The sequence below is a fragment of the Osmia bicornis genome, chromosome 15, assembly GCF_907164935.1.
Source record: "Osmia bicornis bicornis chromosome 15, iOsmBic2.1, whole genome shotgun sequence".
NCBI classification, from domain to species: domain Eukaryota; kingdom Metazoa; phylum Arthropoda; class Insecta; order Hymenoptera; family Megachilidae; genus Osmia; species Osmia bicornis.
This window is the reverse complement of record NC_060230.1, coordinates 4,381,809-4,394,457: the sequence shown is the minus strand read 5'-3', so window position 1 is coordinate 4,394,457 and position 12,649 is coordinate 4,381,809. Positions and strand designations below refer to the sequence as shown.

The 12,649-nt window shown below is 31.8% G+C and overlaps 3 protein-coding genes across 13 annotated transcripts; 1 reads left to right on the top strand and 2 right to left on the bottom strand.

The window, feature by feature from the left end:
• Positions 1-3: 3 nt before the first annotated feature.
• On the bottom strand, positions 4-3,702 carry LOC114878515 (mitochondrial uncoupling protein Bmcp). Of its 8 annotated transcripts, none has more exons than XM_029192422.1 (8): positions 3,607-3,702; positions 2,806-2,893; positions 2,569-2,716; positions 2,155-2,434; positions 1,958-2,076; positions 749-809; positions 591-680; positions 4-519 (listed from the first exon to the last, which is right to left on the bottom strand). In XM_029192422.1, the coding sequence occupies exons 1-8, from the start codon at positions 3,685-3,687 to the stop codon at positions 355-357; spliced, it is 1,032 nt and encodes a 343-aa protein (XP_029048255.1). In that variant the 5' UTR covers positions 3,688-3,702; the 3' UTR covers positions 4-354. The 8 variants fall into 8 exon arrangements, 5 of the variants coding, with proteins under 5 accessions (XP_029048255.1, XP_029048258.2, XP_029048259.1 ...); XM_029192425.2 differs by lacking the exon at positions 3,607-3,702 and adding an exon at positions 3,336-3,351; XM_029192426.2 differs by lacking the exon at positions 3,607-3,702 and adding an exon at positions 3,131-3,156.
• A 149-nt stretch (positions 3,703-3,851) lies between these two features.
• LOC114878514 (protein PRRC1-A-like) lies at positions 3,852-6,554 on the top strand. 4 transcript variants are annotated; one of them, XM_029192419.2, is made up of 6 exons: positions 3,853-4,066; positions 4,298-4,777; positions 5,435-5,537; positions 5,623-5,980; positions 6,050-6,209; positions 6,272-6,554. In XM_029192419.2, exons 1-5 carry the CDS (start codon positions 3,976-3,978, stop codon positions 6,161-6,163), a joined length of 1,146 nt encoding a protein of 381 aa, XP_029048252.1. In that variant the 5' UTR covers positions 3,853-3,975; the 3' UTR covers positions 6,164-6,209; positions 6,272-6,554. The 4 variants fall into 4 exon arrangements, with proteins under 4 accessions (XP_029048254.1, XP_029048253.1, XP_029048252.1 ...); XM_029192421.2 differs by lacking the exon at positions 6,272-6,554 and having other exon boundaries at positions 3,852-4,066; positions 4,346-4,777; positions 6,050-6,252; XM_029192420.2 differs by lacking the exon at positions 6,272-6,554 and having other exon boundaries at positions 3,852-4,066; positions 4,298-4,765; positions 6,050-6,252.
• A 110-nt stretch (positions 6,555-6,664) lies between these two features.
• Positions 6,665-12,351, bottom strand: LOC114878513 (translation elongation factor 2). Its single transcript, XM_029192417.2, has 14 exons — positions 12,245-12,351; positions 11,213-11,427; positions 10,934-11,127; positions 10,449-10,657; positions 10,139-10,372; positions 9,945-10,058; positions 9,599-9,745; positions 9,171-9,411; positions 8,816-8,983; positions 8,349-8,638; positions 8,066-8,275; positions 7,813-7,995; positions 7,478-7,735; positions 6,665-7,256 (listed from the first exon to the last, which is right to left on the bottom strand). The coding sequence occupies exons 1-14, from the start codon at positions 12,245-12,247 to the stop codon at positions 7,188-7,190; spliced, it is 2,535 nt and encodes an 844-aa protein (XP_029048250.1). The 5' UTR covers positions 12,248-12,351; the 3' UTR covers positions 6,665-7,187.
• Between the last annotated feature and the right edge of the window lie 298 nt (positions 12,352-12,649).

Below are 12,649 nucleotides of genomic sequence, written 5' to 3'. Positions count from 1 at the left end.
GGATATGTCTTATGATTTTTATTTATTAGGAATTATATATTGACTAGTAATCTTTCTGACTTTGAACAAATAGAAAAGTTATAATATCTTTTTGTAGAGCACATCACATTTCGTTTACTGTAAATATATTTTCATTAATGATTAGAATCTAATCATCATGAAAAAATAAATTCTATTTATCCTATTTCTTAAATAGTTTTTCTTTAACATATGTCTAAATAAATTTACTTTGATGTTCATAAAAATAAATTATACAATACAAACTTAAGGTACTTTCTGTCATTTATACCACTGTTTTGTCACATCTACACACGTATATAGTTCTTTATTTTACCTATTTTCAACCGTTTATAATTATTCATCCGAGTTTTCAAATATTTTCTTTAACGCTAAGTTCGAATGATCTAACTTTTTTAATTGTTCGTATGTTATGAAAAAGATAATATTCCATGGCCCCATTCTAAACCAAGTAGGTACAAAACCTTTATAGAGGGCTAAGAATCCTTCATTTTTGAAGGTCTATAAAAACAAAAAGTATATGTATGATTGTTAACGATATTCAAGGTATCTCAATATTTGATATTACATACCTGAACAAAACAGTCTATAGTTCCACTATAAATATGAGGTTGTAATATACCACTTGTAGTATATATCCTCCTTTGGTTCATTAAGCGCGTCTAAAACATTATTGATATGACAGTAAGAAGAACTCAAAATATGATATTAATTGATTAATTAAACTTACACGAACAACATCTATGGGAGTAGAAGCTATTGCACTTCCCATACTAGCTATAAAACTGGACCTAAAACATATATTAATATGACATACAATATGTATCATATATTTCATATCATTTTTGAACGTTAAAATTTATATTAGCACAATTATATAGTTCTTTTTTTTTACTTCAATTTTCATTGTGGCTTTATTCCATTAAAACAACCCTTATCCAGGCACTGTGAATTAATATATGAACTGTGATGTCTGCCAGACTGAATCTTGTATTTCTGTCTTACTAATAAAACACTGAAGAATGAAAATATTCGGTGTACATAGAATCAATGAAGAAAAGTATGAATTTACAAAAACTAAGCGACAGATTATTTGTAAATTTTATGTATAAGTGCTAACCAAAAAGTAATTCGTGATGCAATCTAAGATGGTCAATCATCTGTGTAATGATTTTTATGCGAAATAAGAAATATTAAATATAACTTCCATTTTGAATCTCTGTGGTCATCTCAATGTTCACTGTACTGCATGTGCCCATGTGCATGACAGTGTAAAAGAACCTGGAAATAAAATTTTTCATTTTTAGAAAAATATTACTTCCTTCCTAATTAACGTTACAGTATAAATATTTTTGGGCAGATTATGTCATTAATTACCTTTCACTTTATTCATTTTCTACGAAATAAAATTGTCATAAAATTTTATTTGTTAAGTATAAAAATATTTCTGTTAGTAAAATTTATCATATTATTTTATAATAACAACATACATAATATTAAATCATTAGTGATAAATAATACCATATAATTTACTAAAGAATTTATTATATAATTTATTCAAAAACATTAACAATCAATTGTAATATTACAGAAGAAAACGTTAATAAATGGTTAATAAACTGCTTCTGATTCAAGTATACTCACATGACATCACTTACTACAAATGAGCACTTGAAATTTGTTTTCATTCATCATTTGTTAGTATAATAAAAATATAACGAATATAATACATGATAAACACTTACAGCCCGGATAAGGGTTGAGTACAACCCTTGCGATTTTATATTAAACTTCAACAACAATGATAATTAAACTTAATATTGTCATTACTTTTTTAGTGATAGTAGTAACATAAACAATACATAGATTTTTAGATATTTATATTAAATTGTACCCCATGAAAGAGAAATAAATTTGCATAAATATATTATTTACTTACACAAAATGATTACTAACACTATCTCCTAAGACAGTGGTAAACTTCTTTTTACTATAATCATATATAGGTAATTCTACAGCTGCAATAATTGCTGCTCTTTGAGCTGTGGGTCCTACGCCCTGTGCATAAAATTTTAAATACAAATAAAACAGAATATATTAGGAACTTGTAATTAAATTAATAGATGTTTTACATACCCTCCATAATCCGCGAATACCTTCATGATGATACACATCTTGAAAACAACCAAATAATGATAAATTTGAATTAATGCCAGTTACTTGCATACGAACTTTCACTACATCAGTAGGATTAGCTATTGCACTTGAAATAGCTCCTGCTAATGCAGCACATACAATATTTATAACAACTAAATCATCTGTTTCCCATTTATCCATGGCTGCCTTTTTTAGAGAATAATAGGTGCCAAATTTTATAGTTCCATAAGTAGCTTGCCTTAAAATAGCTGAACTGATTCTATACAACAAAAATATTAGCAATAACATGAAATCCAATAATATGATACTTGGAATATATCATTGAAATAATAAAAAAAATAATTACATGTTCTTTTTCACAAGTAAATATTATAAAATCATATGTACACTTACCCAGAATATAGAGCTTTAAATCCTTCCTGCTGTGATATTTGATGCAAAGCATCTGTCATACCAGAATATTTTAAGCGAGTGTACCTTTTATCTAATTTCTGTCCTTGAACTTGTAATCGAGTTTTTGTAGTATCTAAAGGAAAAGTACCTAATTGGAAAACATACATTAATAAAAATTATATAATATTTTTAATAGTTTTCTTTTGTGAAAAATTATAAAATTTTAATATTACAAACCTAATTCTGCAACAATTGAAGCTAAACCCCCATAAACAAAAGGTCTCCAATCTTTCCAAGGACTTTCTCCCATTACAATGCTTACTTCCTTATTTTTAAAATAAAATTTCATAATTAAATTGTTAACTGTATAACTACTAAAATAATTAAATAAATAAATTTAGCTTAGGTTAACTTAATCTAAATTACTTCATTATGGCAAAAAAATACATCTACAAAAGTACATACAAAGTATGACATATGTTTTCCTTTTTAAGATTAATATATAATTTTTTATTACAATTTAAATCTAACATTTTCTTTTATGAATATCGTAAATAATTACCTGTCAAGTTAAACAATATAATTTATAATTGTCCTATAAATTTTGTATAAAAATAAGTGAGATTAATAATATAAGTTATGTTATATTTTTTTTATTTAATAATTGTCAATTCTTTGTTTACATTAACATGAAAATTGTTCTTAGCATCGTTTAAATGTGTTCGAAAACCGTGTATACGACCAATCAAATATGAAGGTATAATTACAGCAGTGGTTACAGAGACAAAATGACTTTGTTCTCAAGGGGTTTTAAGTTTTGGGGGTCTCAGATACCCAGTTTGTATTATAGTAGTGTCTGCTTGGCCAATCCATCAAACTTCTATTTTAAAAAGACCGCCATAAATTAAATGTTTTTAAATCCGACACTAGCACAATCTATACAAAAGTGGCGGAAACTACTCGACAACTTACCGATGGATTTTCAGGGAACACTAGCGCCAACTATCGGAAAGCGTTTGAAACTAAAAGATAACTTACCGACGGCCCTATCGATCGGTAACTTGATGAGTAGTTTGAGCCCTCTTTGTATAGATGGCGCCACTTGTAATAAACAAACATAAACCCTCCTACCTCTTCCACGTCCGAAGACAGACTGATGCGCTTCAGTGCAACGCGAATATTTATATAGTCTTCGCCCTAATCCTAGTGATTTTTTCGAGGATGTAGTGTCAGTCCGAATTAATCCTACCTTCAGGTAAGTGCAAAATAATGAAGTTAGCTACTAGCGCTACTAGTAACACACACACAGTTAAAGTATTATGCCTTTTGCATACATAACTGCATATAGAAAATTCACACCATAATTTTGGATATCTTTACGTGTAAATTTAGAAAAGTTAACCAGCAATGACCGACGATTCCAATGGGGAATCAACATTTGAATTTGTTGAAAGAAAGACGGATGAATCGTCCGCATCGGGAGAAATTGTGAAAACAGGTGAGATTAAAATGCAAAACATAAACACCTGCGTATCTGTCAAACTCTGACGATTGAAAAAAAGTTGATGCATTATAATTGCCTGTTATAATGATTTATATAGTAGGCAAAAAACTGTAAGAAATTCAATTTTAAAAAGTACAAAAACGTAAAAAACATGATGAAAGAAAAATAAAAATATACATATACTCGCGGCGTAAAAATTCTTACTTAAAGCGATATAATTTTCAGATTCTTTCAGCAGTTTATCTTCATCCACATCTTTGTTAATGCCATTAGGTGTATCAACATCTACCGGAAATTTGTTATCAAACGTAGCACCGCCTAGTGCATTACCTAGCTTCATTTCAAATCATGGAATGACAGTATCTGAAAAATCCACCAATTTGCAAATACCAATGCAAAAGAAACATCATGAATCTGAACCCAATAAATCAATGTTAAATACCACTGTGCAACCTAAGGTATTGCAGCAGGAACCGCATCAGGTGACTACATCTACTACTGTAACTCCGTCCATACAAAATGTGCAAAATACAGTGCCACCAGAAAGTTTGATACAGGATACAGGAATTGTTGGCGGTGGTCTCCTATCATGGGTTAAAGAAACAGTAGTGAATAGCAACGTTTTAAGTAAAGTTGCTGAAAAAGCAAAAAACAGTATGAACACAATGATCACAACATTAGATCCTCAGATGCGTGAGTTCATTTGTAAGTAAACAATTAGTGATTAAGGCATACCAGATTCAAGTTTTCTTCTAGTTTGTACATTTGTTAACTTCATCGATGTTCTGTTTCCTCAAGTTTTGTACTCCAATATGTTATCACTGTCTGTGTGCAATTATATTATTGCATCATAACTGAAGAAAATATACATATATATGTGCCATGTTATTTTTGGATGAACTGAAAGCCAATCTTAATTCAATGAACTGTGGTGTACACTCTTTCAGCTGTCATTTGCAATACAATTTTTAAAGTTTCTAGTATAAAATACTTCATTTATTATCTGTTTATTCAATAATTTAAACTGTGCCTCTGTATATGTTTAACAGTGATATAAATATTATATACAAAACATAGAACTTCCATAATTTACAGTGTAAATGGAGACAGCAATAATTTAAGGCTATGATTCAAAAAATGTTGCAAATAAAATGTTGTATTGACTGCAAGTTTGTAGCTTCGTGTACAATTCTCTGAAAACAGTATACATACACAGCTATGGGAACAAAAATTTAAGGAACTGAGTATATAAGTTTCATTTTGTACATACATGAAAAAAACATCACAGTAACACACAGTAGCTGTACAACATGTTAGTCAATGTACAATATATACGAGCTCTTTGGAAAATGTACATTTCAGATTCTGGTGGTGATATGGAGATCGTGGTCGCATCTGATAAAGATGCGAAAATAAGTCCTGTGCGTCAAGCTTTCCAGACCGTTTTTGGAAAAGCAACAGTGACGTAAGTAATGATATAAAATTTAGGTGCGTGGTTCAATTTGTTTAGTATTGCATGTACATACTTATTCGAACAAGTGATTTTGTAGTGGTGTAGCAGTAGAAAGTTCAGCTGTTGCTGCCCAGCCAGTTGGTTTTGCTGCTGGAGTAAAAGGAGCAGAAGAGAGAATCAATTTTGCACGAAATATTCAATCACTTCCAAAGGACATACCTATAATTGCTGTAGAAAATTTTTTGTTAGAAGTTGGTGAAGACAAGTGGTATGATTTAGGTGTAGTACTTCTGAACGACCCTAAACGCAACGTGAATTTACAAACGTTCACCCAAATGACGCCAGTACCAAGCCAAATAGTGACAATGGCACAGGAAGCTACACCTGAAGACTATCCTCTGAAATGGTCCGGCTTGGCAGTTACTGTCGGTAGCTTAATGGCGAGCAGTTTACAGGTGTGTTTGAAATAAAAAAAAAAAAATTAAAGATTATTAGTAATACAAACGTAAAATATTTTTTTTAAGATTCCTCATAACGAATGGCATCACGCACTTACCGGGATTTCTAGAAGAGACATTATACTTTTAGCCGTTCAATCGCTAGCTGGAATTTACAAAAATACAATTAATCCGGTGTAAATCTTTACGAAGATGCCAATGCAATTTACCAACATCTTGCGATTTTGTAAATACAATTTTACTAATTTATAATATACTTCAATCAAATATGAAGATTTTATTTTTTAGGCTCGTACTTTTAACATGTACCTAACATTTTAATGGATCACTGAAATCAGGATATTCATTTCAGTTAAGGTGGCATATTTACTAACTTTAGTATTTATAAATTGAAAAGTGTATTTTAATTATATGTGGCAATATGTACAAAAAAAAATTAATAGACTACAAAAGAAAAATACATTAAAAAAATAGGTCTGTTATATGTATTTCATCACACTCCAATTAAGCACATCGATATGGTCATATACTTTATTTTATAATTAAAATAAAATTAATTCATAATTTGCAATTTCATGCAAATCTCTTTCCGTATCCTAATTTTACTTTGCCTAAAATGCCTTGACTCCATTAACACAAAATGATCGGGTATTCTTAACAAATCAAGACACTGAAAAGACATTTGTTTCTGAATTTCATCTTTAATTTCTGGATGTATTGTTTTTTCAGTATGAGTACATTGCTGTTTTCTTTCATCATTAATACCTTCGGGATTCGTCCAATTATTTGAAAACACCAACAGAAAAATAACAGACTAATTGTAGTAAAAAAGCAATGTAAAAATTACAATTTTTTTCATTTTTCTAATACGAAATTGGCAACCCATTGCCACCACAATAAAAATAACAATCGAGTCTTTATTTGTTGCTGGTATGCTAAAAAACATAAAGCCACTAGATCTCGATAAACGTGGCGTACTTAATTAAATAAATGTATAAAATATTTCTTCTTGCACTAGCATACATAGTTTTCGTTATAATTACAATTTATTATCTTTTTCCATATTTATAATTGTGTATTTCTCACGGTTCTTTGCGCAAAACAAAGTTCATAATAAACCGATATAGATTGTATACGGTCCGAGCAATATTAATTGAATTACAATATTTAAATAGATATTTAAATATGGTGCGCGAATCTATGGTTACAATTTATCAAGGTATGCGTTCAAGTCTGGGAGACCTTCCTTCAATCCCTTCCTTTTACGTGTATCCTGTGAAAATGAAAATATTTATAATTAATACTCATTAAAACTAATAAAACGTTTGTATGTTTCCCTATTCAGGCAAACCAGGACGTACTACTGGAACACCAAAACAAAAAACAAATTTCTCTCCCACGAGATTAAAAATGGTAATGTATTTGAAGTTACTTATTACCACCAGTTTTGATCGTGGTTCATGTTTGTAGCACCTATAAACTCCTGAAACTTACTTGCACAACTTGGTAAGGTCTGGTGCTCGGTTCCATTGGATCACCAGGTAGAATTTGCCAATGGTCAAATACACATTGTGGGAAAGCTTGTCCTCCGGTATTAGAACGTAAGTCGGCAGTAAAGCCAAAGGACTCGTTTACTGGAAGATATGCTTTAACTACAAACATAGGTGTACCAGCAACTTGTTGTTCTTCAAATACGTGACCTCTTCTTCGGTTAAGCACACCATAAATACCACCAACTGCTACTTCTGGGCACTATATAGAATTGATTTAATTTTATTAATAACAACGAATGGATAATTATTACGAATTTTTCGGCAAGCTTAGCTTACCTGAATTTCACATAAGTAAACTGGTTCCATAAGTCGAGGAGAGGCAGTGAGAAGACATGCATAAAGGCAACGTCTCGTGGTAGGGATAATTTGACCACCACCTCTGTGAATAGCGTCAGCATGTAATGTCACATCATGAATGTTGAAACGTACACCTCTCAAGTTTTCTTCCGAAAGTACACCCTATAAAAAATATTTTGAGTTAGTATAAATAATAATAATTAATGTTCATTATTTGGAAAGAAAATTATACCTCTTTCGTAGCCCACTGGAATCCAGCTACAACTGAATCTTTGATTTCGTTAAGATATTGTACTCCTTTCGAACAATCTACAAGTATGTTGGGACCAGTTCCGTCAGGTCCGAAGCACCAAATCTTTCTGGCTTCAGTTACATCATAATCATACTTTTCGCTCAAATAACGAGCACGTACTTTGAAGTCGTCTCTTGGGTTAACATCTCCCTATAGAAGTTACAAATATTACTTATAAAAAAAAACATTATTCATAATATTCATAAGCAGCTGAAACACATACTCTGTCAATATCTTCAGCTAAACCATCAGGCATGGGATATGCCATCATGAACAGACGATTATGTTTATTAGGTGATTTTGAAAGACACATTTGATTCGATTGTTCTGAAATTGTTTCTCTGTAAGATACAACAGGATCCGATTTTTTAATGGGTATGCAAGCATGGTCCTCCTCCAAATCTTTCAAACAAATTTCCAAGTGAAGTTCTCCAGCACCGGCGATAATGTGTTCTCCAGATTCTTCGATAATACATTGCACCATAGGATCTGACTTGGCCAAACGTTTGAGACCTGAAAACAAACATCTTTTTAAACCAAATTTTTTATTATATGTAAAATACAAATGTCAGTAAATATTATTCAGATGTCAACTATAATCACGGTTTATCATAACCCAATGCTCAATGTAAAATTTCATCCTTTTATTCTAGTATATTTCATTTCATTGAATATGTTAATGGATATTACCTTCGACCAACTTGGGTAAATCGGCTGGATTCTTCGGCTCGACAGCAACACGCACAACGGGTGATACTGAGAACTTCATGACTTTCATGTTATGCGCATCTTTATATGTAGTAATAGTACCAGTCTTTACTAAGAATTGATCAACACCAACAAGTCCGCAAATATTTCCTGGATAAACGCAATGGGTTAATTAGTAATTGTATATAAATAATTTTCTAATACTTCAAAACCGTTGACTTATAAATTTCAGTTGGCCGTTCTAGTGTCGATCAATAGGTATCAGTACAAGTATGTGAGAACAATCATCATCGGATTATTGGATCTTAAATTCAGACGTTTAAAGAAATTTACGTACCAGAAGGCACATCTTCAATAGCTTCAACATAACGACCCATCATCAAAATTGTACGCTGGATAGCTTTTTCGTAAAGATCTTCTTTTTTGCCTGGTTGGAAGTTAGGCCCCATAATACGTGCTTTCATACCAGTGCACACTTTACCAGAAAATACACGACCGAAAGCATAAAAACGACCTTTATCAGAGGTCGGTACCATTTTTGAAACGTACATCATAAGTGGGCCATTTGGATCACAGTTCTGTACAAATATAAAGAATTGGCGTTAAAAAAGGTAATTAATTTTAGAATGTATAAAGTTCGATTACATATTTTATCAGGTAACTTATTTATTATCTATCATATATAACTCAGAACAGGTCTGTAAATAAATTCATCATATATATATAATAAATCACGTAATATAAAAATATAGGAAATATAAATACCTTAATACCAATTGCAGCCTCGTCATCTAATGGACCTTCATACAACATTTCCATACGGTATTTTTGAGCAGTAACAGGAGATGGTAAGTGGATGGCAATCATCTGAAGTAAAGCTTCTCCAGCTGGCAACCATGTTCTCATGACAACCTAATGCACAAAGAAGTACTAATGTATAATTGTGCATTACAAATTATAATTAAAAATATTTAAATTTAAAATGTCAGTAAAAGTTCACGATAACATTCAAAAATTTTCAGAAGAGGCGTCAGAAAAGCTTTTTTTGAACAATCATCATAAATGTTCCTTAAAAAATAAAACTGAATAGTTGAACCAAACGAAATCTTACCTTCAGAAGAGCTTTACCATCCTTATCTTTATCTTCTGGCTTGAGAACAATTCCTAATTTCTGCAGTAAGTTATCTGCCTCTTCTTTTTTATAGTTCATAATGCTATCAAATACCTATTAATTAGTTTCATATGTATTAGTATTAAGCAAAACAATACTTGTGCAATAAAACTAGTTACGTAGCGTCAATATACCTTATAAATTGGATCTAAGACGTACATACAGAAGGATCGTTTGTTATCTGGTTCCTTCTGTTTGCTCCATTTCTTAGTTTTAGGATTGAAGAAAGTTTCTCCCCATAATCTGTTCATTAGCTTTACAACATCGATTTTGAATTTTTCGGCATACATTTCAGAAAATTGTTTCAACGTAAATGCCCAACCGTGAAGACCAGAACCGAAACCGACGGATCCTTTACTTGGGTCTACCTATTTATAACGAACATGAAATTAATGCAAAAATGAATTTCGACATGAGAAATATAGAAATGTATTAGTAACTTACTCTAACTTCACCCATAGGGCCATCATCATCTGAATACGTAGCAATTATAACGTTAACGTTTTCAACAATACGTTGAAAAGTTTGATAAAGATCTTCACTATCAAGTTGAAGTTCCAACAATGCTCTGTCCATTTTATTCATGAAAAGTACAGGCTTTATACGTTCGGCAATAGCTTGGCGAAGTACAGTTTCCGTTTGTACACAAACACCTAGATACAATTAAAAGATAACGATTATATAATTTTTAATGATTAGATAGTATGTTAAAAATGTAGCAATTGTGTCGTAGCATATTAGTCACGGACATAAGGATAGAGGTCCACTAACAGCGTTTAAACACATCTGCTTATTTGATCTTCTTCCATTGATGCACCATTAACACTGTCCAGGTGTACTAACCAGTTGAACCAGTTTGTACACTACAGAGTAACGCTTTTAGTGCTGGAAGGGAATTTTATACAAATAAAAATTTCTAAAATACATACCAGATACACAATCAACAACTACAAGAGCTCCATCAGTTACACGAAGTGCGGCTGTTACTTCGCTAGAGAAATCAACGTGTCCAGGTGAATCAATAAGATTAATCAAGAAACCCTTTTCATCTTTGTCACGTTGATCAGGATTTGTGATAAAAACTAAATCTTTCTCGTCAAGGGCAAAGAACATAGAAATAGCCCTATAAAAAAAAATTTAATACAAATTATTAAAAAAAAATACGATTAAAAATTAACATTCAACGAAAGTATTTACTACAATCTTACGTAGATTTAATCGTAATACAACGTTCTTGTTCATCTTTACGTGTATCTGTGAATCTTGTCTCACCAGCTTTGGCACCAGCAATGATACCAGCCTTGGACACAAGGGAGTCGGTCAGAGTTGACTTTCCATGATCAACGTGCGCGATGACGGACATATTTCTGATGTTTTTCTTTTTGTCCATCATGGTACGTATCTCATCTACTGTGAAGTTCACCTGAAACAAATAACGTTTTACTTAATATAAAGCATAAATATAGGAACTGAAATGAAGTACAGATTTGGATTTTTATGATAAAGAGCAGGATTTCGTGTTTAACAAATTCTATTGTTAAAATAATAAAAATGTTAAATCAGTTTATTGTATATATCGTTTTACAGCATAAGATTTAAAAAAGTTAATAATCTTTATACTGACCATATTGGGATTAATGCTTCACAAATCTTGGTCAACCATACTGATACATAATTATGAATTTACAAGAAAAGAAAGTATCTTCCATGTAGCTACACATTTTTTGTGCTATAGTAATTTCTGGCCCTAGGTATAATTTCTTCATTTTCTATATACATTATACCAAGCATTCAACGTATTTTACTTTGTACAATGATAATTAATATACGTTCAGGTAACCATCCCCCTTCTAAATCTTTTTCTTAGACTCAAGATGTTCGAGAGAACATGCTGACTCGTATCAAGAGCTCTACGAAGCTCCATGACACGTTGTCTGCCGAACAACGGGCAAAACATATTTGAACTTCGAACATCGATAACTTTGAAGCTTTGCAGTATAAAATTTTCAGGAATGTTCCGCCAGAATATTTGCAGAACCTTCGGAGATTTTTGCCCCGTCACATCCATCGCGAGCCTCAAAATCTGCCTTCGAAAGGAGTTGCGCAATCCCAAGTAATCCAGCAGTTTTCGATTTTTCCAAACCCAGGTGACATTTGGTCTTCAAAAATATTCATACCTCTGCACTCCACACACTGTACAGATTTACGCGTTCGTAATACTTTATAACGATCATACATACCATTTTGGATGTTGTCCGATTTCCGTTGGCCTGGTCAGAAATATACGTGCACCAACAATGGCGGACTCCCTGGGAAAGAACAGGAGTTCCGTGAAAGGGACAAATGTTTCATGGACGATAGAGGGCACTCGATGTCGTGGATTTTCGTATCGTACATACATAAGGACCAATTGGAATTTTGTAATCCCTACCACGTGGCGTATGTTGCGTGCGCAAAAGATCTTTGATTGTGTGGTCCACGTTACAGAAACTGCACGTTTGGTGCTGCCCTCTTATCACTTTAAATCTGAATTCAAATAAAGAAATCATCAGTATTCTTGTTTTATTTTTTCTACCTACATATATTATGTAAATAAAATATTAACATAAAATGATTTCATTCAACGGTATGAACTCTATATTATG